At 35.7% G+C, this 27,891-nt stretch overlaps 1 protein-coding gene across 10 annotated transcripts in view; it reads right to left on the bottom strand.

Moving 5' to 3' along the window:
- CADPS2 (calcium dependent secretion activator 2) overlaps positions 1-27,891 on the bottom strand; it is a 326,801-nt gene that overhangs the window by 182,751 nt on the left and 116,159 nt on the right. For all 10 annotated transcript variants that reach the window (XM_064506973.1, XM_064506953.1, XM_064506939.1 and 7 more), the window contains exons 4-6: positions 12,077-12,157; positions 8,253-8,489; positions 3,422-3,543 (exon numbers count right to left, since the gene is read on the bottom strand). In XM_064506973.1, coding sequence (XP_064363043.1) covers positions 3,422-3,543; positions 8,253-8,489; positions 12,077-12,157 — 440 coding nt within the window. The remainder of the gene's footprint in view (positions 1-3,421; positions 3,544-8,252; positions 8,490-12,076; positions 12,158-27,891) is intronic.

The following is a 27,891-nucleotide window of genomic DNA, read 5'->3' as shown; positions in this document are numbered from 1 at the left end:
TCAGTATTTTGGAATAGTCGATGAATCCTGAATTAAGTCTCTACTTGAATCACACTTCCATTAATCTCCACACTAAGGTCACATTGGCTTGCACTCCATTTTAAAGCATTAGTCTGAAAATCTACTTTTCTACTTCTGCCAAAGCTTCTGAAACTTCTGACCGAGTAGTAGCATTGAACTTCACACACTGAGCTCCACAGATGAAAATAATAGGCAGAAACACTGTACTTCTTCTCTTAACAATTGCATCTATCGGTTCAAAACTATAAAGCCAACTACAGAAAATGCCTGTGACAAGCACATGATTTGGAGCTCTTGCTAGCAGTCTCCCCAGGCTGATGGTAGTCATTCATTTTTCATCTCTGCTTCATTCCACTCTTAGTATGAGAGCTTTGTTACCCTTTTCTAGCTGCACGTCTTATATAAAATCTGAAATTATGTTCTCATTTATCTGAGATTTGTTCCTGCTAGTGATTTAAAGAGTTGAGCTGAGCTGCAGTTCTTAACTCTCTGGGTTTTTTTTTTTCAGTGAGTTCCGTGTTTCCTTCTGCAGCCTCATTAGTTTAGTTTCCTTGATACCAGAATGTGAGTAAAGAAAATTATCCCAGTAAGAAGCAAGCTCCAGCAGCAGGTGAAGTACGCTCTAGGCTACGTGTCAGACAGCTTGTGTTTGCCTGTATCAGAGAAAAGACGGACTGGCTGCTTTGGCCCAGCCGGTCTTTGACTTTGTCCATTACTGCCAAAGGACTGAAGGCACAAGGAGGCAGCTCTCTTCCCAGCAGTAATGCCACTACTAACAGGAGCAGAAAGCCACTTCCCATACTCCCTCGAACCAGTTACTGGCCCTTCCATTACCTTGGGAGAGATGCATTGGTCATAAAAGAAAAATTTTAGAAGCATTGGAAACGTGCTGGGACAGGGGAGACAGAGACAGAGAGAGAGACACCTTACAGTCTCCTGAAACTTGGTGAACTCTCCCAACCTATAATAATACGTCCTAGAATTTCACCAGTGCAATTATTTGATTAACTCTACCAAGCCCTCCCAAATCTCTCTGTCACCAACCAATAAAAGCAGTACTGCTATCATCAGGAAGACCTGATTTGGCTCTAACATAAAAATTAGACTGTGTAGAATAAAGGATCTTTCATTCCACAGGCAGCTTCCTCCATCTTCTTTACTGTTTGCCCATAATTTGTTAATTTCATGCTTGTCTAATTGAATATTCTCCTCCATTGCCTCAAACTACATCTATATATATGCTCATAATCATACCCATGTCTCATAATTGCACTTGCCACAAACGGAACATAGTATGATTGAGAAGAGCAGAAAAACTAAATAGATTTTAGCACCATCTCTATCAGCTGTGCCCTTCACAGTCACCCTGTTTTGCAGAGGAGCAGGTCTACAGCACTGGTAATTCCCATTCCTCTACTTCCAGTGTACAGTTCAGGCATCTCTCAATCATCCCATTTCAAATAATGCATAATTTTTTTTCATACGAATACATATGAATTTTATTCATACAACATCACTTATATACCCCTTTTCCTACAAATACTCTGGTTGCTCTTGTCTTGATTTCACCTACTGTGGAACTTCCTTTTCATAAAGTTTCTACTTTGATAGGTATGAAAATCAACACACCTGTCATTAGCTTTTACGGGATGTATCTATACATGTATACAGTAGATACATTCTGACTGGCTTTACGGCCTTTACCTTGAACTGCAGCCCTCAGTATGTAATGAGTCAACCATGAACTGACAAAGATCCCTTCCATGTTTTGTCCACCATATCTGGAAATAGCTACAGATAAATGAAGAAATCCTTAACATCTAAGAACCATTTACAGGAACGAAAATGATTTTGCCTGAGATCTGAGAATTTGTTTATTTTAGTTGATTTAGAGAGAGGGAGGTTTGCAGACCAACACCATTGATACCAATGATAATCAAGCCTTTAAAACAGAAAATAACAAGTTCAAGAGGGAGGAAAAAAGAGATACCACTTCAGAAGAAAGGGAATCTTGATTGTGGTAAAGGTTAGGCAATGACTGCAGAGAACAGTGCGAGAGCAACTCTAAGCTAGAAGAGAAAGCGCGACTTGGAGAAGTGCCCTCCCAGACGAGGCCTTGCAACTTGCATGTGATCCTGAGCCGTCCGAGAATGCCTGAATACAGGTCAAAATATGAGCACCGAATGCTGCATACACAATTATGATCTTACTGTGATGCGTATACCTTTTATGCATACATTTTTAACATGTATGTCTTTTATGTTACCATTGCCTTCAAAAGTTCTTCTCGAAATCTCTGTTCATATGTTTCACGTACAACATGCAAATTTTAAGATTGAGCATTCCAATGCCCAGAAGGAACACATCCAGGGACTGTGATAAATGAATTTTACAGCTTGTCCCACCTACTTAGAAATCTGCAAGGCTGGTCTGAATACGTTATTATACTTGGCTGCTGGCTTATTTGTCAAGGAATTGTCCTACATGACTAGGAGAAAGTTTATTACATCCGGACTTCCTGCCCTCCTCTCCATACCCACACGCAAAAGAAGCACGTAAAACTCTGCTTATTATTTTACCTAATAGGAGTTGGTATTTGTGTTCTGAAAGTAATAGAAGCTAACATCCCAGCTCAGTTTAAGATGTCCTCTCAGATATCACAGCAACTCCAATTTTTAAATTGTTTTTCGTGAGGCACACCATGGTGCCAGTAAAACCCTAACACACTATCTGGAAAGTTATCTACAGATTCCAAATGACATTTTAACAGAGGGAAAAGTGTCTGAAGTCAGCGTGTAGGTCAAACAAATCAAGTAAAAAAAAAACCACTTAATTTTCTTCATCTGTGCCACTCTGACTGGTTCAACCACAGATGACATGATATTTTCCCCTCTGAGTCAGTTTGCTGACTGCCTCCTTCAAAAATTAATTGAAAGAAGTGGATCCTATAATTTAAAATGAAATAGGCTCAGCAGGTGAGTAAGTTTTGTCAAGATTGATTACTGAGTATTGATTTTTCACCAATTGTACAAGTTACACTCCATGAGGCCACCTTCATGTTAACCTACAATACACAAAATCACCTCAGGCTAACATCCGTTGAAAGGTTTGTATTTTCAGAGGATTCAGAAAAAACCACGATGCCGCAGTCTCTAATTCCTTTCCTCACATATACATTCAGTGCCATTTATTTGGACAGCATTCACACATCATACTTAATTCATCATAACTAACTATAATTTCTATTTTAATTTCCCAGCAAGAATTTAAGTTAATGTCCCAAGACAAACTTCCTACACCTTAGTCCTAAATTAACCGTAAGAAGTGTACAGATATTAAATTAGATTCTCCCATGATATGAAAGAAAAAGGTGCCTGTATAAAGTGACAGAATAGCTTACTGCGGCCTGGAAGCTTCTGCTTGGTCTGTCTGAAGCTTCTCCCCGCCTTCCACTTCCATCGTGCAGTAAACAATCCGATTGGGAGCTACTGACTTTAAACCCTGCACTTCCATTATAACAATCTGCAAAAAAGAAAGCAAATAATTTGTCCATCTCATTTCAGAAAACATTACATAGCACAGATATTGCAGTAATAAGCTCCACACAAGAGAGGGAGAAAAAAAAAGAAAAGAAAAAAACTCACACAAATCTTCACAGACACAGAAGAATTTTAGTTTTGCCTTCTTTTTTTAATTTCAGCAACATACACTAAGAATGGAAAGTTATGCTCTGTTTCTACTGAGACAACATCTGAAAACTCACTGCAATCATAATTCAAATGCTAATAGTTCCATCGGGCATTTTATGACATGTAAAGAATATATGCTTCAGTCTAAAAGTCTCAATATACTTAATTTGTCAAAATTCACAGACAGGTTCTGGAAGATATAATAATTTGTGAAGAAAATACACAATTATACAATTTTCTCAGATCTTATGTTATTTGATGAACACGCTTCCCTGTTATAAAGGAGTGTCTCTCTCCTATGCTCAGTGAACTCAGTATCTGGATGTTAACGGATCTGAATGCGCTGAAAAAAACTGGTGCTGTGAGGTAGAGATTGCAACCTTTGAATCTCAGAAATGATTTGTGTTGTCCTGAGCAAAAGACAGGTCAGAGCCTTGCCATCAGCTGCTGTAATTTCTTCCCCACCGCCCACCCTTTTCCTTCTCCCAGCACACTCCTTGCAGTCAAGTTCAGTGCGCATATGAGGGAGAGGGGGAAGAGAAGAAGGAAAAAAGCCATCTCTCACAGCTGTGTCCTGGCTGAGAAATGTTCTCACCAGGGAAATTTTGAGCTTGGCAGATCCCATAGTTTTTCAGCTCCTCTGAGCTACTCAATTATATCTCAAAAGAGCCAAATGCAGTCTAACTTCAAGTGCTCTCTGCCTTTTATAAACATTGAAGTTTGACACAGTGTGAAATTATTGGAATTTTTACACTTCAGATGTTTCTAATTCAGAGAAGATTTGAAAAGAATCAGGTTTTCCAGCTTGCTTCAGAAAAACTGCTTTCCTTTTCAGCCCCATTTGGGCCTATAGGAAGAATCTAGGAAAAATGTAGTCCATTTAACCTGCAGAAACTATCCTCAGCTGAACTAAATGTGAAAGACAGACTACTTGTTTATTTTAAAGGTGACAAAAATAATGACTACTTTTGGTCTCAGTAGAGGTAACCAGTTTCTTAGGTCAACAAGCACCTGTTCCTACTTAGCACCATAGTAATGGTTAGATGCCTTGCAAAACTGCCCGAGCTGGATATCACAGTGAGATGATAGCCACTGGCCATTTAGAGCATTTTTAAATTACCCATAAATTATCAACCTCACCTATTATTCGTTGTAGATAATAACAGCAATTCAGGGACAATGATGTAATCATCTCTGTTCTTTTCCATCTTTTGCGATCTAAGATTTCAAGTAGTTATAAAAGTGATCAATGATCACTGAAAGACTGCAGTAGAGCTCCTTCTAGCTCATACTGCCTATACTGCCTTTCTACATGTCAAATGATTACCCTTGTTGAATGCCGACCTCATGTTTATTCATTTTTATGCTGATATATTTTCCCTTGAGTTTCCAATTTAATTGGACAGTACATTTGTTTTTGCTAGCATTTCTGGATTCTAGGAATGGGAAAAAATGCATTTAATTACAAAGGAAATTGTCATCAGCTGATTAACTAGCTCATTAGCTGATAAACAGCTTTCTAAATATTGTTTGTCTTTCTTTCTCAAGCTGTCCAACAGCTTAAGAATATAACTGATTAAAAGGCATCTTCTGCTACTACTCTGATACTTTATTCATTTTACAAAGCTCTGTAAATGGGCTATCTGATGAAACATCCAACTTTCAAAAATAGTAATTGTTGCTTGCAGTGATTACATACGAGGGTGGCTTTTATCTTAGAGGCAGTAAGGTCCAATCCCACCAGAACTTTATGAATGTTACTAACATCCTTTGCTGTTCTGCCTTAATAATGACACACAGTAGCAGCATGAAATCCCTAAAGCATAAGAAATTTTCATTTTATTTTTGGGGGCTAATGTTTAAAGATGCCATAGAGTTCCTGTTCATTCATGTACCTGTGCAGCAACCCTCAGAAGGGATTTTTCTAATCATCCCTATGCTCATGAGACAAGCACGCAGTAGTTTAGGGGTGCATAAGAGAAAACTGCAAGGTCCTTTGCAAGGTTATGGCCACCTTTTCTGCTTTCCAACACATAAATTAAATTAAATAGTTTAGTCTTAATTAAATTAAATGCTTTAGTCCTGTTAGGATTATCTTGATAATGGATAACCTATATTGTTCTTATTTGTGTATATATTCTCATAAAGCTCTATTGTATTATATGTGTGTATGCAACACAAACATGCACACGTAAGTCCTCTACAAAATTTTCTCTTGAGATCCTCACCAGACAAAAAACATTAAAGTTGCCATTGATTACACCAGCCATACCAAAAAGTAGTCTGCAGTGAAAAACTGCCTTCTTCTAACCTTTAAATGCTGGAGTGAAACATTTTATAATCCAAGTCAAAAAGGAATTCTAGCCTGAGCAATGATTTTGATATAGTCACTACAGCTGACTGGTATTCATTTTTCTGGTATTCATTTGCACTAGTTTTGAGTAGATGCAGGTAGATATTCCAAAGGAAAATATATTTCCCCAAAAGATTAATATCATTCTTAGAAAAGACAAGGCAGTACTGCCTAGAATCTACTTTTTATGGGACTGAAAATAAGAAATAAATAGAAATAAAAGAAGTGTTAGCTTCCACAGTGAGCAAGTAACTCAGAGATTAAGTCCTTATTTCAGAAGGAAAAGTCTGATAAAACCCAGAAAACTAAACATAAAATTGCTTTTAACCTGAGTGCAGCTGCAATGTGAACATGAAGGAAAGGAAGAAGAAAGATAGATGTACACAGCTATTATATTGCATAACTAAATTATGTACAGAGCTCCAGACAACACTGCAAAGTAGTGGGGGGAGGGAAGGGGGGAGGGGAGACAAAACCAGGCATTATTGTCTTCTTTGTTCCCAGCAAAACTTTAGTTTATACCCAGCATGAGAGATGAGATAATCAAACCTATTGCAAATGACTGACATGATAGAATTGGGGTGGGAAGAGATATGGAAGTTATTATAATTGCCTGAAAGCTGCATAGATTTGACATCTTATTGCACACAATCCATTTCCATTGTGCAAAGCTTTGCAAGAAGGCACAGATACGTTGCAGCATAGACAGCAAGCCAAAAAAAAATTGCAGAAGAACTGAGTAATCACTTGAATCTGATTTTAGGCTTTTTTTTTCCTTTTTTAAAAAGGGACATTTCAGTGATTATGGTGTCTTACACTACAGGATGCTACTTGGACATGGCGGGGGTAAACACATTCTGATGTCCAACACACATCAAGAAAGCACGAATTGCCCTATACATGACAAATTCTGATGACTTATTTTTCATTGTGCTTTGGTTTGTTTGTTTGTTTGTTTATTTTGTTTTTCTCCACCACATTAAATATAACAACCAAAATTATTTTAACTGAAATAGATGGCAGGGCATAAGCACGCATTACTTTTTAATGTGCTTCAAAACTATTCTTTGTTACGGTTATTTATAGTATCATTCCCGACTCTGTATTCAGCTTTAGGTGGACAAGACACAGGTGATGGAGTTGCACAGGATTTAGCAAAGAAGTTATAAAAGTTCTTCTTTGTTTCATACACTTCAGCACTAATGCCACTGAAGTCAGTTTTGCATGTTTGATGAACTAATACTTTTGGTGCATAGAATGATGGATTGTACTACTCTTTGAAAACTGGTGTTGGGCTTTTGCATTAGCTAGTAATATTAAAATTGTATACAGTAGGAGAAACCAATTCTCTATTATACTTACATAGAGGATTAAAACTTCTTCCACTGTCCAATATATGTCCGTAAGTTAAACGCTCTTACTATAGTAGTACTTGGTATTTTTGTCATTATAAGTGTATATTGATGACAAAGGAAACTTTTAAAATTAAAACACTAAAAATACAGATGCTCTGTTCATTTAAGAAAATATATTGTTTAAAAGATATATATAACTTTTTTTGGTTATAAACTGCTTAGAAAAGAATATATGTATTCTGAAGCATTATCCAATGTTTTAAATAAAATGAAGCTTCTTCCAATGCATAACAGAAATGTGGTACCTTCTGACTGACAAATACCCACTCTGGCATTATCTTGATTTTACTATTCCTCAAGATCAGTATTTTCTGATAAGAGCATTTTCAGAATTAGAGCTAAGCTGTGAATCTGTAATCAGATATATGTGAACAGCTAGCTGTATTTTTTGGTTTCCTCTTGAAATCAGTTGAGCTCTATATGGATTGGGACTGAATCTCTCTAGGTCAGTTTTCCTGCTTAATCTCAGTAAACATGAGGTTAATGCACTGAAATTTGTTTAGAGCTACAACAGTTGTGCGGGAAATTCACCTGCCCACAATGCTGTTTGAACCCTTAAGCAACTACTAACGCAAGAGGAAAATCCATCATATGTTTGCATTCTAAGTCATAATTATCAAAGACAGAGAGCAAAATTTACTTGCTTAACATAAAATATTAAAACGATAGAAGTAATCATAAAACCAAGGAAATATTAATGACAAAAAAGTGTCAAGAAATAGGTATCCTAGTCATATAAACCGTCAACAAATGTTAGGTGAAATGTGTGATTACCTCTAGCGTGAATGAGAGGACGACGTCAGACTTTGATAGCTGAATCTCATTTTCATCTCCTATGTCCAAGAAAGCAGAATTCTGTGATCGCTTCAACTTCTGCAGTTTAAATTCTGGCCCACCTTTAGACACGGGAAGACTTTCCAGATTTGCCATAAGCAAATTCACTGAAGACCGCAACTCTTCTATATACATGTTCTCCATTTCTCTTGTTACAAATTTGGGGAATTTTCTTTCCTTGGAAGATATATTTTAAAAGTTAGGGACAAAAAAACACTAATGATGCCACATTATACATTCTGTTAATTTGCTGTCACTTAGAGATAGTTTATAAAAATAAAAATCTTTATTCTAGTATCTATTTTTAGCCCTTCAAAACAGTAAGCAAATGCCAATCTTGTCATATTACACAGCTAATTTTGACTATAAAAAATACAATTTGACTTGAGATTTCCCTCATATCCTTCAAATATACTGGACTGAATATCTTTTTGAACATTTCAGAAAAACAAAGTGGCATCTGTAAAAAGGAATCTCTTTCCCCACAGATTCATTCAACCTTAAGCCTAGGCCAAGTATTTGTGCACATATTGTATATTCCTCCTACAAAAGTTTTAAGTAGACTTTTAATTTTACCTTCAAATATTTTATAAGTTGACAAAATGAATTGTCCAATAATGATTTTGTTACTTCATCCATTTCCCTGCCACTAAAAGTAAGTTAATCATATTCATGCTTTTAACATTAAACAGCTAAATTATAGCCACAACATTAAATTCCTATCACTATTTATTTTGAATAATAGGTCATTTGTTTAGAAAGTAATGCTAAATTAGCAAGTACTTAAAGTTCACTTTTTTCCAGTGTAGTAGTTAGATGATAGTGTTTAAATCCTGTGTTTTTAACACATGAGTACATGTAATACACACGTTAACACACACAAAGGCATACATATGCCCATTTTTTCGCCTGATGTTGAATATAAGACTAGTTGGGACAATAACGTCACTCATAATTAAACAAAAATATAAATTATTCCAAAATATATATTTTATATATAAATATAGAACGCTACTCCCTACTTATAGTCTGTAAAGGTAGGCTTCTCTCTCCTAAACTACCCATTTTTTATTATTAATTGTTATGAGAAATATCTTAAGATGTTTTATATTAAATCCTCTAGGGTCAGTTTTGTTTGGATAATGATGATCAGGCAAGCTAACCCAAAACATTTTCAATGCATGACCCAAAACATTTTCAATGAGTCTAGTAGTCTGATTCATTTTAGCATTACAGAGCCAGTGTATTACAAAATGAAAAGGAAAAAAGTACATTATTTCTAGTTAGACACCAAAAACAGGAGGAAAACACTTAGAGTGCTCTCGCCAAAAAACTTTTACAGTGTTTTTCAAGCTATACCTTATCCAGTGAGGACCATTCAAATAATACTACGTCAAAATGGAAGACAGAGATGACAGACTTAATTATACTGTTAAAAGATCTTTTCCTCTTTTTATGAGGCTTCCCACCTCCACTGACCCAAAGTAAAAGTTGGGGAAGCTTTTTACAGTGTCTTTTGCTACGTATTTTTTATGACTATAATCTTCCATGATTTAAGGCAGCACTAATGGAAGATATGCAGCACTGTCAGAGTAAGTGGAGGCCTTTACTTGACACCTGTAAAACTTCAATGTTTGCTTCACAGCTGGAGCTCTCTGTCATTAGCCACATCTCTCAAGAAAATAACGTGAGAATCTTCTATAAAGACTCTGAGACTCTCTCCCGCTGTCCTTTATTTTTTAAGACAGTCAACTTCTTACAAATTGCTACGATATATAATATTTGAAATAACTTAGAGGCATGAAAATAAGAATAGAATGTTTTCTTTCACAACGGTATTTTTTGGTCCAGATGCACAGGACTGCAATTACACTGATCCGAAAAGCCCAAACTTTCTAAAGAAGACCACATCCCTCAGGACAACACTGGAACTTTTGGGGCTGCAATTGCAACATGTTGCAACATATTCTAAAATAAAAACCCTAGGGAAAGGTGTGAGAAGCTGATCAGGGCGATAAACACAAAAGCCTTAAGATCTGAGGGTGCTAAAGTGGATTTCCTGGTGCAGTTCCCAAAGACAAACAGCATTGACCAGTCTCTTCATAAGATCACATAAAAATTATCTTAGAATAGCATACCATCAACTATAATAAGTAGAAAATCCCATTAGGTCATTTATGCGATTATTACAATTTCAATTATTTTAAATTTAGTCAGATGAAGAAACAGATGGACAAATTCCCAGTGATTTTACACTATCTTAAATCAACATATTTCTAAGATTTTTGCCTCCAATAGGTAGGCTATTTTTTTTTTCTCCCCCAAAATAAACTTCTGGTACATAATTAACAACCTTTATCTCAAAACCAGCAAGTAATGTATTCTGGGGATCATGAATGAGATCTTAAAAAAATACTAAATGCAGAGATCTCTCTTTAGATGTGCTGATCTTTTGAGACTTCAGTTTAAAAATTCTCTTAAAGGGAGATAATCATTGAAAGCCAGCTTCCCTATCAGGAAAGATTCTAGAATCCATAATCCAGCAACAAAAAGATTTTTCTTTGTTTTTGAGCTTTGAGAAGAGAGAAGGAATTCATAGTTCATTTTAAAGCTTTTCGTTCTTTAGGCTTTAATGACCTTCAAAATTCTCACAGCTGCTAGAATTAGGACCAGCAATAAAAGCAATCAAAGTCCCTCTCAAAAATTTCTACATTTTAAATAGTTTAAAAGATATACATGAAAATTCTCATTTCTAACTTGCATATAACATATAAGACATGGAGTTCCTTATTCTGTGCAAAATTCTGCAACTGACACTGTGTGAACAGTGAGAATTTTCAAGTGATGATTGAGAATTTTCAAGTGATGATTCAGGTAAAGAAAGAATAAAGGCAATTTTCTTTAAAAAGCCCACATACATGTAGACATACTATATATTTATATATGTATGCTTGTAATACTGGATAAGTTTTGCAGCTAAAGGCAAAAAGGCAACAGAGCTAAGAGAGGACTATTGTGCAACTTCGATTATAACCACAGGCTTCACAGAAGATTAAAGAAACTTGAGACTCGTTGACTTTCTGTGAAAAAGGATTCTTGCCCCCAAATTTTATAAGGTATGGCTGGGGATGATAACAGTTCCACTTGTGATATTTAATATAGGAGGACATAATCTTGTTCATTAAAACAAGATACAAGCTGTAGGAGAGAAACATATATTTGGCTTTCTAAAATTTACAAAAATAATTTCTAATTTACTTCATCAGCAATAATTTCATCTGTAAGACTCACTCAAAAGCTTTGTTACCTGCAGTGCTAATATAGCCATTAACAACGTAGACTTAGACTATAGAAAGTATATTATATATACTTAAAAAGTATATCGTATATAGCATGTAGTAAGATATAATTTTTTTATAAGATATAAGCACTTATAACCCTACGCATAGCATAATGCACTTTTATATAGCAAAGATGGCTTTCTTCAGCTCGAAAACACATAATCCCAAACTTAGAAGTAATCTACCTTTCATTTTACCACTGGACTTGCTGATGATGCTAAAACTGGATCACACAATATATGACTTTTCAAAGGTTTACTTTCTCCTTACCTCTGAGAGACAGAAAGAAACGCATCTTCCAAACTGTTATAGTTTCAAATGATCTTTGGCTTAGTTTTAGAATCAGAAGCTAGAAACACATATTTATACCCTCCCGCTCACTCTCATACGAGGATACATTTTTGGTACATGAAAGCCACTTACCTTCGCCATTTGTTCTGCCAGTTGTAGACGTCCATCTAGTTCACGTCTGATCTGGGCTGCTTGTTCATCTGCATTATCCAGCTTAGACAGAAAACAAAAATAATGTTCACTAAGGTGACAAACATGCATTATATTTTAGCTTTATCTCAATTAATGTAGTTAAAAACAAAATAGAAATGAATCACATATTTTACTTTTTAAAGTTAATAAAACACTATGCAAATATAGAGCTTTACATCTTACCAAAATGAAAGAAAGGTACTGGCCACCAGTTTTCCATGGTAGTCATTGACTTAGAAGTACAGCTAGCATTTCACTGATTTTTTAATACTCGACTAAATAGAAGCAGCACTATTTCTTTATGAAAATAGCCGTTGAAAACACTTCTCCACGAAGCAGAAAACTGGACTGACACACTGGCTTAAAAATGCAAGGAAATTTGCTCTCTGGTCCCATGATTTTTCACGGGACTAGGCACAGGGAAAGAAAACCGTGTGGCTGTACCTTCTAAATATGATGATATTTCACTCTTTGGCCCAAACACTGGCGAATAGCTCAGATTAAGGCATATCCTATTCATTGAACTTCCAATACATACAGGAATACAGAGGGAACAGTCATGACTCAACCTCTGATTTCAGTCAGGGAGGTAAAGGGGTAAGGCAGCATTTCTTTACCTCAACAAGATAGCTGGGTCTCAACATAAAAGAGCCTCCCTAAGTCATTTTTCACCTGCTGAATTGTGAGAGAGGTGGAAAAAGCGTAGATGAAGCGTGGCTTCACCTCAACGTGGCTAAACTGGCAAAGAAGAAGAAGCATATCTGGGTAAGGTCAGGCACAACTTACCTCCTCTCGGGAACAAATGCTCTCCCAGGACAGAGCTGCACGCAGGAGCCCTCCTGGAGGGCTCACTCCGTCCCTGCCACAGGCAACTGCCAACACAACGCCAGATGCTCATCTGACCCACCGCGTTTAGTATGCAGCTAGGCTTTAAGGATACACGAATTGCTCTCCATTAAAAACCAATCTTAAAATGATTAGTGATGAAAATTGGGAAAAAATGGTTCTCTAATTAGATGAGACCTTTGGCTAAGGAATACAGAATTAATTTGTCTGGAAAATGGCTGATTATATCAAACTAAGCTTTTTAAGTAAGACTACTGTTCTGTGCAACAGGCCAGTATATAAAACCATTTGCCTTGCAACACTCCTCTGCTATATCCAGTAGAGCTCATTGAACCAAGGCTCTCTTGAAAATTAAGCATTTCTTTCTTTCAAGATCCAATAAAAAAGGAATAATTAAAAATACACTTTTCCATGCTTAAGGATCAATTACGCCATTCTATGCAATCAATTTTACCACATGTAGCAACAGGACAGGAAGCTCCCCACTGATAGTATGCAAGCGATGACGGAGAGCACAGTGTCACCACACAATCTGGTGGCTCACAAGACCCTTGCAGACCCAGATTATCAGAAAACAAGAGAACAAAATCATCGTGTCTCCAAAAGAGGCCAAGTTTAAACTGGAGAGCATAGGATGGATCATGCAGGGCCCTTCCATTAGGTCTGTCCGTGTCTCTGGGCCTAGTTTGACTGTGAGTGTAAATGACAAGAACATTCTGGATCAAAGCAGATATTTGAGGTTTAACAGAATACTATTTCAGTATTCCAAATAAATTCCAAATTTTGTACTCTTTCATTTCTAAACAGAATGAGAAGAGACTGTTTATTGAACTTGCTACCAAGTAAGTTCATAACTTCTATTTTCCTTAATATTATAAACATATTATTTTTACAATTATTTTTATTTATTCAGTGTAAAAGTCAGTGTAATAAGTAAAACAATTCTGTTTTTCTATTTGTTCTAAAAGAGAGCAAACATTATTTGAAGAAAATATCCCAGGATCAGCAATAGTGTGAAAAATAGTTCTTGAAGGGAGTTTTGGTGACTGAATTACGATTTCTGCAGAAAGGAGGATGTGGGAGAGTAGAATGAAGTCAAAACTTTTTATTGCTTTCAGGTACAACTCTTATGACTACCTCTATTACAAACTTGGCTGAGGAGCCAAAAGCTTTTGTTTAAAGACTGATATTTATTTACTTATTTTTCCATTTAAAAACATGTGAAATGAACATTTAAGTTAATGAAGTGAGATCTGGTTTTGTAAATCTTAGCATTTTTTTCTTAACTATTTATTGCTTCCCATTATTTATTTATACTTGAGTACTTCAAAAATGTGCCAATTTCTCTATTTGTTTGTTTTTAAACTTCTTTTTTTTTACCCGAAATATTTCTACATTTTAATGATGCTAACTATTGAGAAGTACAGAAAGAAGCTGAAAAAATGAAACATTAAGAAACACTGCTCTGCTTATACAAAAACAAGGTAAGAATGGCAGAGTAAGTTATTCAGAGCTGTCCCAACACAAAGTAAAGCTGTTGATATTAGACAGTATGCAAAACTAAGTGACAGTCAGAAGAACAGTAACCTTGATATCACACTCCATTCAAGCTCATTCTACTTGTTCTTATTCTAAATTCAACAAAATTCATAAAAAACAACTTCGCAAGCAAAGAAGTCAGTGATTATGAATGACTAATCCATCAGAATTTAAATATCTATTGAATCTGAAGTGACAACAATAGAAAGATTAAGTAGATTCTGAAAATGCAGATGGCAACTGGAATTCTTCAATTGTATCTTTTTTTTTCCTTTAACATACCGAAAATACTGGATATAACCCCCAGTACAGGTGGGGAGCCATGACAGGGGTTAACATCAAGTGCATACTTCTCCTTAATTCCATATTCCTGGATCAAACCTACCTAAGAAATCAATGGAGTACATGGTGATGACAAACTACTGTAGTAATTTTCAAATTCTAACTGAAAGCTAGGAAAGCACACAACACGGCTCACAGAAACTGATGCAAATGTAATATTACAGAATAGCAGCCCAGAAATTTTTCTCAGTATTACAACAGAAATTTGGCTAAAAAAATCCAGTGATTTTAAGTGATTGGCAATCACTTGAAATTCAAGAAACAGTTTTTTTAAAAAATTGACCGTTGCATGGCATTACATAATGCTTCTCATCCTCAGATCTGAAAGCATGCTATGCAAAAAAAAAAAAAAAAAAAAAAAAAAAGTTTAGTGAAATCCAACTAACTTCCACCTTTTTTGCATGATCACATTATTAGAATGAGCTGCTTTCTGAATTATTTCCTACAGTAGATTTGAAGGAAATTATTCATTGTATAGATTAAGTCTAATGCTGCAGACACAAAACAGGAGCTTAAGGATCCCAAAAGAGAGAGAGAGGGGAAAAAAAGCCCTGGAGATTATTCTCAAAGAGGCTATATACGACCTCCATTTAATAAAAACATTTCAGGTTTCTACTGGTGTAGTAATTACTCCTTGTAGCTATTTATTAACTCCACCAACAATACGGACACTGCTCATGTCGCTGAGACCTCACAGACCCCACAACTGTGTTACTGAACAGCAGCAACCTCACTACGAAAGATTCTACAGAAACCCAAGGTTTGTTTTCAGGGTAACATACAGCAGAAGTCCTGACCAAGCAAATCAGTGATCTCCCTAAACACTATAACTGGTCCCTGAAACTTGTAACATTTAGACAGACACTGACTCCCACTTTAGGGACTAGATAATTCAGTAGGGAAAATTCCCAGTCTAGAAAGAGCATAAGGAAATTTGAGTGATATCTACCTTCTGAGTAAGATAGATGTGTCACTTACGTCCTTCCTCTCTATGCAAAAGATTATTATTTGCATTTCAAAAGCTTCTTCAGACAATTCAATAGTTATGAGTGACTATACTTGAATGGATAAGGAGCTACTTTTCACTCAAAAAGAAAAAAATGAGGTAGCTCATCACACTATTGTCCCGTCTTATTTTTCAATGGTGTCATATAAAACAGCTTTATAAATTAAGCATGCCACTGCTAGACTTCAAGCTATTCATTTGCAAATGTTTTTATTCATTAATAATATGGTACATATTTACATATTATTTTATGTAGTACAGCTTATACACAGTAATTCTTTATAACTGGTACTGGGAGTTTTGTCATTTATAATTAATATCTCTGACAAATTCATTAACAACCATTCTAGTGCTACATGTAATCAGCTTGTAATACTCCTGAAAAGCTAGTTGAAAAAAAAGAAATAAATATAACAGTTAAGATTTACCAAGTAGCACAGAACCTCTTAATATCATCAAACTTGTGATTTTTATGTCTTCTGAATCCTCTTGCTAGTCTGCAAATTAATAGGGAGTGTGAAGCAGAGCTCAACCCTTCCACCACAACCTAACATGGAGAGCAAGCAAGCAGACACACTTTTCATCTAGAATGGGATTAAGCTCTAGGCTGAGACTCTTAAATTTCAGTGTATACATTTAAACTAGAAATCTAAACTCTCCTTAAGCGCTACATAATGGAGATCCAGAGAGGCTGGAAGGCAGTTAAGGAAGCTATTTAGCTGAGCTGCCAGAAAGTATAAGGAGAATACATCTACAGCAAGTACTGAGATGCAATAAGAAAAGATCTATAGAGCAAAAAAGTTGATGCTGAAGACCTGGCATAAAAACAACATGCGTTTCCAGGCTTTTACTTCAGGTTAGCTCTAGTCTCAGTCAGCAGATTAAATGCTCTCTACTGGGCAGACGGCACCTTCTGGTTTATCTTCACTGAAAAGTAATTCAGTTTGCTCACTCAGAGACTGATCCATCATGCGAACCAAAGCACTCTGAGTGGGGATGACCAGATATGTTTCAAAAGAACATCCCCAATATAATCTAAACTGTTAAAAGCAAATTTCACTCAAACTGAATTCCATCCTTATTTTTTTCATATTCGCTTACAGACAGAGTAAATAATAGCCATCAAATTGGTAGGGAACAAATTCATTTTTCATTGGTAACAGGTCCTCATCTGGAAAAAAGTAAAATTAAAAAAAAAAAAATGTGTGGAACTTTTTAACAATCCAGAAGTAAAAGGTGGTTTATTAGGGCATGCTGACACTAAGAGTAGAGGATGGCACATGCTTGAGTTAGCTCCAAATGAGCATACACATGTACCAGTCTAGTGTCGTACCTGGGTCACCAAGTCCTGCCTCTGTAAGAGCTGGGGCTTTTCAGCCCAAGGACTGCACTCTGCAAACAGCTGTACTGCTGCCTGGCCAGCTCCTGCCACAGCACTGCACTGCGCCTCCTGGCCACTACAGGTTTCCCCACCACCGTCTTTCTTCATCACTTTCAAAGGTCCTCCAGTCTTCAGTTACCTCCCTCGCCCCCTTCTCATTCTAAAAAGGAGCCATTATTTTTATTACTTTTTTTTTTTTTTATTAGAGATGGAGTGGTAATAGTCCCCAATATACAAGTTGCCCAATGTCTCTCACTGGAGGATGCTTTCAGTTGTTTATAACAACGTCAACTTCTAAGCTATAGACTAGAATTTTCTATACTGTATTTCCATTTGAACAATTTCAACCAAGACAATTTCATTGCTTCTCAGAAAGAGGCTAGGGAAAAAATACACTGCTTTAGCCTAGACAAGAAAAATGGTGACATTCTCTCTGAAGATCTCTAGCACCATTTAGAAGTAAGGATCTGAATTTTAGCAATGCCAGGCCTGTGAAGATTGGCCTAGCTCTAGCCAAGTTATGAACCTTTGAAAATTAAGTTTTAAGCACTTAATGAGAAAGGCACTGCCTGAGGATAAATCAGATTATAAGCATTCTGATTCATCTGAAGGTTGTGATGCTCTCTGTCTTGAATAGGCAGGGAGTCTACGCTCCTCAGACTATTTGCTTATTTAAGAAAGATTGGAAGCTTACCAAAATTAAAAATCACTATTCTGATCAACAGCAATATATATTGCTTGACAAACACTTGTTTACTGCATATATATGTGTGTGCATAAACAGCACAGCACAGCACAGAAATACATCTGAATGAACTAGTGTCTACATATTTTAATAGGCTGGAAGGAGATCTCATGCTTTGCGATTCTTATTTAAATACATTTTTAAAATTTTTTAGATTGCTTAAAAGGTTGTAACATGTTTCTGTATTTTGGTGCAAAAGAAAAATGGAACACTGGAAAAAATACAGTTAACATACAAAAGTAATTTAAAGTAAAAAGGCACTACTGCCGAAAGATACTGCACTCAAATTCACGACACTCATCTGCATTCCTAAACATATACAGTAAGTCAAATATCATTTACTATTTATCATTTAGAATAGTCTATACAAATGACTACTGACCTGCTGGAAGTTATCGCTCTTTTCGCCCATATGTATTCAAACTAACAGATAGATCCTCTGACTGACCATTTTGCTAATGTTCAGTCAGCTTCCTGTACCTTCCTAATTCACAGTAGTATCAATGTGAAATTACATTTAAAGCTGCACATTATGATGTACATTTTCTACATTTAATGACTAAATTGAGGGTTTATGACACATATCTTAGGACTTACTCTTATTTCTGCAACACAAAATCCAAAGCCATTTCACTCAACTATGCTCTGTTAGTTCCTGGTACAGCAGGAATGATCAGTTTTTCTTCAGAGCAACTTTTTGCCATGTATAACCAAGTCGAGACCCTGCTGAGCTGCTGGGTTATTTTTGAATGCCTACGTGAGGTAACCTGCAAGGTCCATCTCTGACATTACTGTTTGACAGCCAAGGCAAAAGTCATCAACATACCAAATGAAATAAGGGACTTGGATTAGAAGCACTCTGATTATATAATGATGAGAAGACTTGCTTTCTGTAAGTAACTAATGGCACCCAGCAGCAAAGCTCGTAGAGAATGGAAAGGTCAGAAAAGTCCTAATGCTCAATTATGGTTGTCAATCAAATAAGCAGCAAACAAGCAGTAGATACAGCAGATGTAAACCCAGGTGTTTTTCAGACTGTTGTCCTTGGTACTCTTATTTCTGACCCTAAAGAAAGGTGTTGTGCTTCAGACAGAGCTGCAATCTCTGTAAGATTTGCTCATACTCTTATCCTTACACATGCTGAGCTGTTCTAAAGTAACAGACTCAGAATATATTACACATATGTGTAATTCTCTGCAGCACTAAGTACACTGCTGTGTAATGTACACAGAAAGGCTATGGATATCCCTGAAATTTCTCATGCTTGTGAACCAAGATTAACAGCTAAATATATAAAAGTTAAAGGGTCAACAACTTTCATGTAAGACAGAAAACAGAGTACCTAACTCCAATCTATAAGAGCAGACACTTTTGGACATGAATTCAACAGGATTTAACTTCTGGAGAACAAAATCGTGACTGAAGTAAATTCCTTACACTTCCTGTAGGAGGTGAAAAATGATTTAATTAAAGGGCAGGATGCGTAAAGTTTTCTAAATTGCTTCTGCTGGACCTTTTCATAAACCTTCAGCCTTCTGTCTCACAGAAAGACACTGTTGCAAAAGTGAAAAAAATGTAGTCATTCCTCTATTTCAGAGGAGGTTATGCTTTTTAGGTTCAATTTTTATTTTTTGTGCTTGTCTATAGATTACATAGTGGATTAGTTCAGATTTAAAAAAAAAGACAGATTAATGAAAAGGTATTTAAAAATTCTCTCTACAGCCTGCAGAACCCATATTATGTACCGTGCAAATAGATATGCTGATGGCTGATTGTCCCACATTATGGTGAAATCCTGTGGATTTCCCAGAAAACTCTGCACAAGAAAAACTTACAAAATAAGATCCTAATTCTCCCTTTCCCCTATTCCCAGCTCACGCCTTTTCCCACTCAAAATACAAACAACAAAAAATATGCTAGATTTGGCAAATAAACTCAGAGATGTCTTTCTGAATAAGTGCAAAATAGAACAAAAGTGAAACACAAGAGGAAGAATGTGTGAGAGAGAAAAATCTGTTAGTTGCAAATAAATAAATAAGTAATACCTGTTCTTGAAATTATTTATCTTGTGATGGAATACCAATATAAACATTTTCAGTTAATTCTAAGTTAAAAGACAAATGCAGCAACTGTTGAAAGTACCTCTGCTTTCAACCTTTCTGCAGCAAGTAGTGTGTATACTTTAGAGATGACCCATAAGCTTTTATGAAGTATTCTAACAACTTCTCATGTTCCATCATCAGATCTCATAGCCTTTTCTCTTCAATTTTGTCCTGTCAGCCCTCCACAAGAATGCCTTTCAGACACATGCCTTTGGCCAAGCTGCTCATTCAGTTTTCCTGCAAACACAGTTCCATCCGAAAATTCAAATATCCATTTGAATTAGTTTGTTTTTATACTAATTCTTACTGACTGCTATCATTTTTTGTCTCTAAAATTTTGGGGGGGAAGTAATGGTTTTACGATAGTATAGGTATCAAAGTTAGGACAGGGAGGGTACGGAGGAACAGGATATTGATATATCACTTTCTCTATAATGAATGCTGTAAGCACTAACAATGCAGATACAGAGCAAGACAAGTCAACAGTCAAATTCACTATAGTGGTCTCAGCTGGGGGGGGGGGGGGAAATCAATGTTTTCAAAAGCTGTTCCTGGAATTTTAAGCAGATATCTCCCGGTACACTTCAGTGAGTAGTTTCAATAAATTCATGAGAATCTTAATCAGAATTCTTTTACAAGCTCTATATAACCCCAGGAGCACAAGACATTCATGAAGGATCCCAAAGAGAATTTCTAGTCTTCAAAATATCTTTAAAGTTCTAGATCTGCTTATGTGATTTCAATTTTGATTTGTATATGTACGGCTGATTTTGGTGGCAGAAGATACCATTTATACTAATTGCACTCATTATACTGATTATGCATTGCTTTGTTAAAAATAGTTATCATTAAATATCTAAAAAAAAAAAAAAAAAAAAAGAAAAAGACGACCAGATAACATAAGTTACTTTGATGGAATAAAAAAAAAAATTAAATAGCAAGAAGAGAACTAAAAACTAAATTTTAAAATCATGAACATTTTTCATCAGCTGTTGGACAGACGATTTGGCAGTTTGCAAAATATCAAAAGCTGGGACCTCAATGAGGTATTTCTTTACATTCAACCTTTGAAAGCAGAAGAGTTAGTTAAATAGTTTTGAGAGCTGAAAGGTTGTCTCTCACAATTACATTTCCATTTATTCAGGGTCAAGCAACATCAACACCAAAAACTCCATGAAAATTCTCAATGAGGTTAAAAGTAAACAGGAAAGGAAGCACACACAGTATTCATGCCAATCACAATACACATGAAGTGAGTGGTTAATAATCTGTATGAAGTCCACTCAAAACTAAACACACACTAAAACAACATCCGAGTGCATAGGTCATACTTTCCTTGTACTTAGCCAACACTGTAAGTCTTAGGACACTGAAAGGATTAACTATAAATCATGTATTACTGAGAAATCTCTAGCAAGAAATGGTTTCTTTTACATTACACTGTGCAGATGTACAATGCATCATTTATAGAAATACTCAGTTTCTCTAGGAATCAGCTTAAATATTTGACTAAATATTAGCTTAAAAAAAAGTTAAATTACTTTTATTAACAACTAACTTTATTACACTGGCGCAGCAGAGAACCATAGTCAATACGATACACCTCAAAGGGTGGAGAATAATCTAATGTTTAAAAAGGAAAGTTTCATAGGATTCTTCAAATGCAACATAAATCCTCTGTTTAACATTATCTTTACTGAAGAAAACCTAAAAAGCAATTAACAGTTCAAAATTTGTCCCAGCTTAAATTAAGTTCTAGTTTTCAATGTTTTACTTTATATTATCATCTATTGACTGGGACAGATATTTTGGGAACAGGACATTCAGAAAAGTATCATAAATGTCTTTGCATAATAAAGAATGGGAGTTTTTTGTTTGCCCATTTGAATTTGAACAGACCCAGCACTCTTTTTACTTACTTAGGATGAAGAGAAAGTAGGGCTTCCCTATCAGTATTTTTGTTAATTCATATGCATGGTCCTTCCCACAACATGCTGTCACATCTGTGCTCTGCATTCATTGCCTAAATTTAAACATTATTCCATTTTATTTTAGATCATTTAACTGAATTTAAAATTTCTGTTCTGTTCTGTTAAATTACATTCAAAGATTTAAGAGATCTGTGTCTATTCTTAAGCCACATTCAAGATATGGCTACAAAAAAAAAATTCAATAATGCACACAAGTTCTTATTTTGCTTAGGTATTTGGATAATATAATTGAAGAACGTCTAATAAGCCTTTATATTTACAGAGCAAATGACTTTGTCACAATACTGAATCTTCTACTACTTTACCCTATGATTTAATGCAAAGGTAAAAGTTGAAGCATCAGTTGGTTTACAGAGACTTATGAACAAATTCTGTTAATTATGCAATGTGGGATTTTAGTGAAAAATATACACTGGCCTAGATATAAATATTTTTAATATTTATTTATGCACACCATCTGTTTAGGGATCAAGGAGAGAAAATCTGACAGCAGGTATTAAGACCTGTTTTCATTAACAGACCTGTTAACTGTATGTCTTTAGCTAGAGTTTCTTGGATTGTATTTTCATGATAGTAGCTCTCTGCAAGTATTACAGACTCTTTCCATGGCTTTGGAGTTCTTATATTACAGGGACCTTACTATCAGTAGATTTTGAAAGGCAAAGATCCAATAAAAATAAAATTTAAAATGAAACATCCAAAATTTAAAAAAAAAAAAGACACACACACAAAAATACCAAAACAGAAGACAACATGAATTCTGATATCCTGTCACAAACTCATTCATAAATGCTATTATTCTGGTAGTCTTTTGGCTTTCTCTACAGTGAATATTGTAATTTTTCTATTAATTATTATTGTGTATGCATGTATACACAGAAACAAGACAGAATTTTATGAATTATATAAAAACAGACCTAGATATATACTCACTGAAGTATTAATCAAAACCAGTTTCACTATATGCTCTTTTCTGCAACAGCAGGCTCTGCCATCTTGCAGTCTCATTTCCTTGAATATTCACTTCACACTCCTATATCAGAGACTTTATTCCTTAAAGCTGAGCCCCAAAATTACAAACTATGCCTCTTTCTCCACTAGTGTTTTAGCTATAGCCCCACTTACCTTCATAAATAAACTACAAGCCACCTGTCATACAAATGATGAACCCTACTCAAAAAAGACTATATTAAAAAAACAGGAGAGTGTAGTATTCCTCTACCCGTACATATCTAATGCCCACTGAGACAGTGAAAATAGCATATACATAGCCAATTATATGAGTCTTGCTTGTCTGTTATCAAAGAGGGGTTCAAATCACATAGTATGTTTTTTAAGGCATGCTTTAAAGTAATGAAATCAGTCTGTTGCTCTCTGGAGCACTATCTTCATTAAAAAAAAAAAAGATTATGAAAGGCTTTAATATGCTCAACAAATCAACACCGAAGGCAAGTGTTCTTGCCACATGCAGAGATGATTTTGTACAAGATAAGCATCTGCTGAGGATTACAATGCAATTTTAGACCTGAAATATCCTATGCAAATGAGCTTTCCACCAGTTAAACTGTCAAGATTTTAAGAAAAACAAAATGAAAACAATTCAATTAATTTAGCTCTAACAGTAGAAGCGGTGCTTTATTTACCTATATCAATTGCATTTATAAATTGTTCAGAAAAAAAATTGTTTACTTTAAGCTCACGGCAAGCCAAGAGCCTTGGCTATTCCTAATTGAACAATGGGTAGAGACGCAAAAGACCATAAGCCAAGATACCTTTATACAACATACACTTGAGCGTGCTCCTTGTGTCTTAGTAGATTATTTGTTTTAAAATATATACAGACAATTAAGAGAAACTGAGGCTAGCAAACAGCGGATCTAGTTTACACAAGCCATTCCATTTCTATAAATCAGTGCTAGAAAAAGAATACAACAATGGATTATAAATAATTATCTTGCTTTATTCTCTAGTCCCTCACTTTAAAAAACACATTTTTCCATCTTTTTCTGTCATTTTGGTCCACATCATAAAATAAAAACAAGAAAAGACCAACTTCCCACTTGGCTAAATCAAAACTATGAATTGAAATTCTTTCCAATTCATGCTATTCTTCAAACAATAAAAACAAATATGGAATTATACATACCTATAACTACTGTTTCATGCTGAAATTCCAAAGTTTTAAAGGAAATACCTTCTTTTTTTTTTTTTTTTTTTTTTTCTGGATTATAAATAATCTCTTGGGTGACAGACTGAAGAACCCTGTTAAGTCAGAATAATAGTCAATCCAGCTCAGAACTGCATGTGACAGTGACAGCAGAGGAGACTGTTCAAATGAGCCTGGCCGTCTACTGAAGTGCATTACCCTAATGATAGTTCTGGAGGCTGGGGAAGTAAAAGGGAAGTTAGAAGATACATCCAGGCCTCGTCCTATTAGCATCAATTTATTAGCCTCAGTTTATGGACCTGTTGACCGGGAGGTTGTCTAAACCCTTCTTAAACCTCCAGATGTTGTCTACCTTCCTAACTTCCTGTGGCAGAAAGTTTCAGAAGTTCGCAAGCAGCTAACTAAAGAAGTGCTGTACTTGTTTTCAGTTTCCTGCAAGTCTTCTTGCATGTCCCAGTTTCTAGAACTGTGGCGTCTGACGAGTTAAGGTATACATTCACCTTAGCCACTGCCTTCATAACTTTGTAAAGCTCAGTCATACTCTTCCACCTCAGCCCTCTCACCTCTAAACTGAAGGGTTTCAGCTGTCTTATTTCTTGTAAGGCAGCTGACCCATCATTTTCAATGTCATCCTCTGTTCCTTATTAACTCCACTATATCCTTGAGATGCGGAGACCAGAATTGCGCGGAGTACTCAAGGTACAGGCACAAAAACGTCATACATAGTAGGACAATGATGCCCTCCATCTTTTTAATGACAGGAAGCATTTTGTGTCATTTTGGCTACTGCTGTACATGGGACTAATGTTTTCATCACAATGAATCCAAAGTCTGTTTCCTGAGCTGTAACTGCCCAGTCTAAGTTCAGATCATGTGGGTGTGCTTTATCTTTTCCCCCACTTTGGTGCATTACTGTACTTTTACCTACCTCAGAACTTATTGCCTGCTCAGTTTTGTGAGCTCCTTCTGGAGTTCCTTGCAATTAGAGCAACATTTGAGTACCCAAAACAGTTCAGTATTACCTGTAAACTTGGAGAGTTTTGTTATGCTCCCTTCTCCCAGTCATTGAGGAATATGTCAAATAGAGACATTGCATTGCTCCATAAACACACTGAATCAGTCAGAAACCACACGTAAACTCCCTTGGGAACCAATCAAAAGGAAAACAAAAAACAAACCCTTTTCCCCAAACCTCCTTCTAAGAATCAACTGTACCTTAAAAATACTACTTTCAGACCATTACTACAAAACTTGTAATGCAGAATAAAGTGTGATTGGCTGATGGCCAGCCTGCACTGTTTTTTAATCAATAAGTATTAATATTAAACTCCAGAAGCCATATTAAGATCCTTATGATCCACATCAGTGGATTAGTGGCAGAGTATAGAAGAGGAAAATGTTCGTACAGTTCAAAAGCGTTACTGCAAGCAATGAAACTCTCTGCCTTTCATTCTCTTAGCATTTGTGATGATCATACAGATCAATAGCCAAAACCCCAGCCTGCCCTTATTACTGACTGAGACTACAATATTCTACCACCTCTTTTGGATAAGGTGAAAAACAGTGTGCTGTGCTGAGAGAGATGGAAGGAGAATAATGGCAGGTTCTTACTATTTGCAGATCTAATCAGTCTTAATACTAAAAATGTGTCCTGAAGAAAAATCAAGGCCTCGGATGTAAAGCATCATTTTTTATAAATAGAAACTGAAAAATGAAGATCTGTAATGTGTTTTACTGTAAACATATTTATCCAACTGTATCTTGTTTTTCACATCTAAATATTGAAGGAATTCAGAAAAGCTGTTGAGATAGCCTATACACACTCATCACAGCAGTGTAACTTCCACACTGTAGAAGTCAAAGTCTTCAGTTGTTGCTAACTCCAAATATGCAAAATGCCTTCCAGTTCAACTTTGCAATCACAAAATTACAAACATCCACACACAAAAGAGTTTATTTCCTTTTATTTACTTTCTGCTTTTTAAGTCTCTGACCTATTATTTGTTTGGGTTTTTTTCTTACACCTAGCCGAGATAAAATGCTGCAGAGATATGCAGAGGTCTATTTTACTAGTATCTTTTAAATCAGAAACCTAGGGTCCCCAGATAATCAATGGAGAGACCATGGACAGAAGCCTCCAGGGAGTTTTTCAAAGCACTTCAGCAGTTGCCTAGGCTCCTTCCCTATGTGCTGTGGAGGTCTCAACTGCACAGGTAGTGTCTGGCAAATAAGACAACGATCAAAGAAATAGGAGTTCTTCAAGATAAGCTGAAAGTGGTGGGCCTTGCAAGAGCCGTGACTCATCTCCTGATCCTCTCAAGAAGCCTTCCTTCCTCCTCCTCCTCCTCTCCCACCACATGCACAGAGAAGATTACCATATCCAAGACAACCCCGAGATCTGCATGCACAACTTGTTAGTATATGCATATTTATGTCCTATAATATTAAATGGGCTTGCAATGTTTTATATATTCCAGAAGTTATCCTGAATTTGAAGTGTTATCTCAGCAAAGCTTGTCAATTGTCATGATTTAAGTTACCCTCCTCAAAAAAAAAAAAAAAAAAAAAAAGAATAAAAAAGAATGGAGATTTAAGGCTTACTTCAGAAGGAAGCTCTCTCACTTTTGCATCTGCTCCCCACTCTCCAAAAAAAATTATGCAGAATTTTTTCTTGCCTTATTAATCACTGATTAGATTTTCTTTGCAGTTGGAGTCCTTTGCAAAGGGAATATATGCAATTAGGGTAATAAATGTTAATGAGCATTGTATTAAGTAAGCAAAAGCACCTTGAATGTCATGCCAGTAATTTATCCCAAATAATTACATGTGGCTGACTTAACTAAATAGGAGACTTAAAATTCAGGCTGACAACTCATCTTTAATCAAAGCACCAATTTATCAAAGACTTCCAAAAATCAATTCTTTAAAAATACACCACACACATAAAAAAAAAAAAGCCACTCAGCCACATATAAAACAATTCCTATTTCAAATAGGAAAGATGTTTGTATTTAGTTGAAAGTCTTCACTTGTATTAAAATGTACACAATAATTAGCATATTAATAACAATATTTTTAAAAACCACTGATAGTTTCTTTGAGAACAATTATTTAAAACAAGCAGTGACTGGAAAGAGATATTTTCCAAGTTGCTTGTGAATACTGTGTAGAGAAGCTAGATGACAGAAATTGCCTAGCATTCTCTCCCTTTTTTTTTGTTCAATATAATATAAATTATAAATATAACCATAATATAAAGAATATAAATTGGAGAATATTCTGTATTGCTACCTTTTCTAGAAATCAGTGGCATTAATGACATGTACATATTTAACCATAAAAAAAAAAGTTTCATATAGGTTGAAAAATAAATGTAATCTACAGGTTCATGTGCAGGATAACAAGCTTCATCTATAGATTTGTGTTTTACCATGAAAAAAATTGACTTTTTTTTCCAGGAAGGTTCTACTTGCACAATTCTGCCATGGTCAGGGCATATAGAAAGCTCTCTTTTCATGCGTGTACTCTAGATATCTTTTGAGATATGAATAGCTCTTCTCTTTGACAGAGAATTGCAGCCTGCTACTTCTGCCAAGCAACCTGTTTTCTCAGGTGGCTAAGAAAACTTGATAAGCT

The sequence above is a fragment of the Dromaius novaehollandiae genome, chromosome 1 (assembly GCF_036370855.1).
Source record: "Dromaius novaehollandiae isolate bDroNov1 chromosome 1, bDroNov1.hap1, whole genome shotgun sequence".
Lineage (NCBI taxonomy): Eukaryota > Metazoa > Chordata > Aves > Casuariiformes > Dromaiidae > Dromaius > Dromaius novaehollandiae.
This window is presented reverse-complemented; position numbering and strand designations above follow the sequence as displayed.